Below are 4,399 nucleotides of genomic sequence, written 5' to 3' on the forward strand. Positions count from 1 at the left end.
GAGCTGTTAAATTAATAATAATATTTCCTACTTCTAATAAAAATATGGACACCTTTTTTCGTACGTTCTAAATAACTCATTTCTATTTATAAAAAATTCACCTAAATTCACTCATATATATCAATTTATTTATAACTAACACCACTAGGACCTATTAGAGCATCCACAATGGATGCCCGATCGCGCGCCCGATCACCCGAGATCGGGCTCGGGCGTGGTCGGGCATCCATTGCAGCCCTCGGTCACGCCCGAGCGCGACGGATAGTTCGGTCGCGGCCGATCCCGAGCCCGATCGATCGGGCGTGAGATCGGGCGCCCATTGCAGAGGCGCGCCCGATCACGCCCGAGCCCGATCACGCGTTTTTGATTTTTTTTTTTTTCTTTTTCAATTCTATAAATATACCTTCATTTCACTCATTTTTCACACAACTCTCACACATCTCTCTCAACTCTCTCTCCATAGCAATATCTCTTTCACTCACTTTTTCAAAATGTTTCCTGGGGAAGATATTGGTCGGTCTATGGAACGCACAATGTTTGCTTTCGGGAACCAGATTCTCGCCGGTATTCGTGGAATACATGAGCAAGAGCAAGCCGAACAGCAGGCCCAAGAGCAGGTCCCGAGGCCCATCCGCCGACGGACATCCGTCCGTCGAGAGCATGTCCTAGCTCATCAACGTCTGTTCGAGGACTACTTCGCCGAACATCCCCGGTGGGGCGCGCCGGTTTTTCGCCGACGGTTTAGGATGCGGCGAGAGTTGTTTCTCCAGATTGTTCACGCGTTGGAGGCGCGCGACGAGTACTTCCAGTGGCGGGAAGATGCGGCCTATAGAAAGGGTTCATCCCCGCTGACGAAGTGCACTGTTGCGCTTCGTCAGTTGGCATACAGCACTACGGCGGACATGTTCGACGAGTATCTTCACGTCGGGGATACAACTGGCCGAGAGTGTCTGGTCAATTTTTGTGCGGGCGTTATTGATGCCTTCGGCGCCACATATTTGCGCAAGCCGAATGCCCAAGACTGCCAGGACCTGCTGCGGATGCACGATACGGTGCACGGCTTTCCTGGAATGTTAGGGAGTATTGATTGTATGCACTGGGAGTTGAAGAATTGTCCTGCAGCGTGGAGAGGCCAATTCACCAGTGGGTATAAGGGTACCCACCCGACAATGATCCTTGAAGCAATCGTTGACCACGGTCTTTGGATTTGGCATGCTCACTTTGGCGTGGCGGGGTCCAACAACGACATCAATGTGCTGAACTCGTCCAGTCTCTTCACCGAGCAATGCAATGGCAACGGTCCGGTTATCAGCTTCACTGCCAACGGACGAAAACATCATATGGGGTACTACTTAGCCGACGACATTTACCCCAGATGGCCAGTTTTCTTGAAGACGATCTCTTGTCCAACGGGTGCGAGGAGAGAGTTTTTTGCGGCAAAGCAGGAGGCTGCACGGAAGGACATGGAGCGAGGATTCGGTGTGCTTCAAGCGCGTTGGGGAATAGTGAAAGGCCCGGCTCGTTCCTGGTATAGGCATCATATCGCCAATGTCATGTACGCGTGCATCATCTTGCACAACATGATTATTCACGACGAAGGTCGTGCAGCTAGCCAGTGGTCCGACGATGAAGCCGCTCCGAGCGCAGGTCATGCAGCCCCGCCGGTTGTTCGAGGTTTACCCTATGGACTCAGCGAGCGATTACAAGCTCAGGAGAGCATGCGCAACCAACAAGCTCATCTTGATCTCATGAACGACATGATTGAAGAAGTTTGGACACGTAGTGGTCGTTGAAATTGTACCTCTTTTTTGTAACTTTAAAAAAAAAATTAAGTAATGTATGTTTTTTGCTAGTTCTTTAATTTAGAAGTATAATTTTGCTATTTATAATTGGTAAACATAAAAAAAATTAAAACTAAAATTGAAATGAGAAATGGATAATAGATAGGGCATGCACTAGGGCTCCACCATTGCAGAAAGATGGGGCATGCTGACGTGGCAACCACTAAGGCTCTCACTGGGGCATGCACTAGGATGCTCTTAATAAATAAATAATAATATGAATCCTATTATCCACCTACACTCTTTTAACTACTTCATATTTCTAAGCATCTGTGTCCTAAATGTCATTTTTTGGAACAACAGGAGTACTACCTCCGTCCCCCAAAATTTGCTACACTTTGACCCGACACGGGTTTTAAGAAATGTAATGGAAAGTGATTTAAAAAAGTTGGTGGAATGTGGGTCCTACTTTTAAAGTATTAGTTTTATAATAAAATGTGAGTAGGAATGAGTTAGTGGAATATGGGGTCCACTACTAAAAATGGTAAAAGTGAAGTGTATCAAATTTTCAGGGATGGACCAAAATAGTAGATTGTATCAAATTTTCAGGGACGGAGGTAGTAATATCTAAAAAGTCAATCTCATGTTCCCTATATTAACGAATTTTTTAGTTTTATAAATATTCTAAAAAGTATAAGACGAATTTTAAAGTCACCGTTACAATTTTGATTAAAATAATTAAAATTAATGTCTCCAAAATTTTGACGACTAACGTTTTTTATTATATAATTTTAATGGTAAGTTCAGTTCTCCTGTCTTTTTTCACAGTTTACGTAGTATTAAATTTGTAATTTAATTTATATAGTACTGTCTCTGTTTTCCATTATATTTCATATGTCACATTCAAAATGAAACATTACCCTTTTAGGGTGACTAATTAAAAATGAACTATTTCCTAAAAAAAAAAACACTGTATAAAATCTCGTGCCAAAAACCAAAGATTTTATATTTATTAGGATGGAGAAAGTATATCACAGTTTTTCATTTTGGATCCATCCTTTATTATATGTTTCATTTCATTTTTATTACTTTTGATTGTAAACCCACATGTCATTAACTCATTTTTATCACATTTTATTATAATATTAATATATAAAAATAGGACCTATATTTTACTAAGTTTTTAACCTATTTCTTTTACATTTTTTAAATTCTGTGTCGGTCGAAATGGGACACATATTAGGGGACGAGAAGAGTAGTATTTTGTGATTTATTAAATTGTTAGGAATTTTGCTTATTTGTTTTTCTATATTAAATATTCTGGTAGAAAATAAATTTACACTTGGAAAGTTTACATTATTAATAAATTTAATAAATTTTGCTTATATAGAAGATGAAATGTTTCTTCAAAAAAATGTGAGGGGTTCATCTTCTTCCCGTGCTAAAAATCAAATCTCAATCACTAGATCCAAAAATGGAAGGATGAGATTAAATGTAATTTGAAAATATGAAATTACTATATCGGTATTTTAGTACACTTATCTCGTAAACTCTGTATTTTCAAATCCAAAATTTTACAAACTCAATCCTTCCATTTTTTATTTAGTGGTTTAGATTTGACCTAATTTAGTCTCTAGTTATTCACTAGAGTATGTAGTGACTTTAAACGAGTACTTTCTCCGTTTATGAAATAATGCCCACATTTGCCCATTTTTTCCTTACATGTAATAATGTCCAACCCCATACTTCCTGCCGTAGCCCTCCTCTTCCGCGACTAGCACCGCTGCAGTTCGTGACGTACCCCCGAGCAGTGGCGGACTTATAAGTGCCATGGGGGTCTGATACGAGATATCTATATGAATATTCCCTCTACCCTATTATTTAGTTAGTTATTGATTTAGCATATCTTTCCCATATTTTCCCTTATTATCTCTTAGGATCTTTTGTCTTGCTCATTAAGTTAGTATCCCTATTATAAATAGGGCTATTGTTGTTATCATTATTCAATCAAGAAATACAATTACCTTTATCTTATTTTTACGCTTATTTCAATTCGGTATTGATTTTGGTTTGATCGACAGGAAAAGCTCCCACGATTACCTCGTCTACCTTTTATCCCTCCGACGATCGCCTCTGCGACGCCGGAATCTTGTTAAGAGAAATCATCTCTTAACAATTGGTGCTTTCATCTTCGCAACTCATGGCTCATACCAATGATGAAATCTATCTATCTTACCTATGTGACCAGATTTTGGTTGCCTGCAACAGAATAAACAAGAAGTTGGACGTGATGGACGAATAACAACGCTTGTTCACCTACACGATTCATATGCGCCGCTGCAATATCCTACGCCGCCGTACGTCTTGCCGTGGCAACCAACAGCATAAACCTACTTCAACAATCAGCCTCAACCCTACTTCCACCAGCCACCCCCAGATACCCACCAACCGACGCAGCCCCCTGATCCTCCAGATTCGCATTGTTAAGAGATGATTTCTCTTAACAAGATTCCGGCGTCGCAGAGGCGATCGTCGGAGGGATAAAAGGTAGACGAGGTAGTCGCGGAAGCTTTGCCCGTCGATCAAACCAAATCAATACCGAATTGAAATAAGTGTAA

General features: G+C 40.8%; 1 protein-coding gene across 1 annotated transcript; it reads left to right on the plus strand.

Moving 5' to 3' along the window:
• The first annotated feature begins 491 nt into the window (after positions 1–491).
• LOC125189650 (protein ALP1-like) lies at positions 492–1,793 on the plus strand. The gene has a single exon (XM_048086905.1). It carries the CDS (start codon positions 492–494, stop codon positions 1,791–1,793), a length of 1,302 nt encoding a protein of 433 aa, XP_047942862.1.
• Positions 1,794–4,399: the final 2,606 nt, after the last annotated feature.

This window comes from Salvia hispanica, chromosome 5, assembly GCF_023119035.1.
Source record: "Salvia hispanica cultivar TCC Black 2014 chromosome 5, UniMelb_Shisp_WGS_1.0, whole genome shotgun sequence".
Lineage (NCBI taxonomy): Eukaryota > Viridiplantae > Streptophyta > Magnoliopsida > Lamiales > Lamiaceae > Salvia > Salvia hispanica.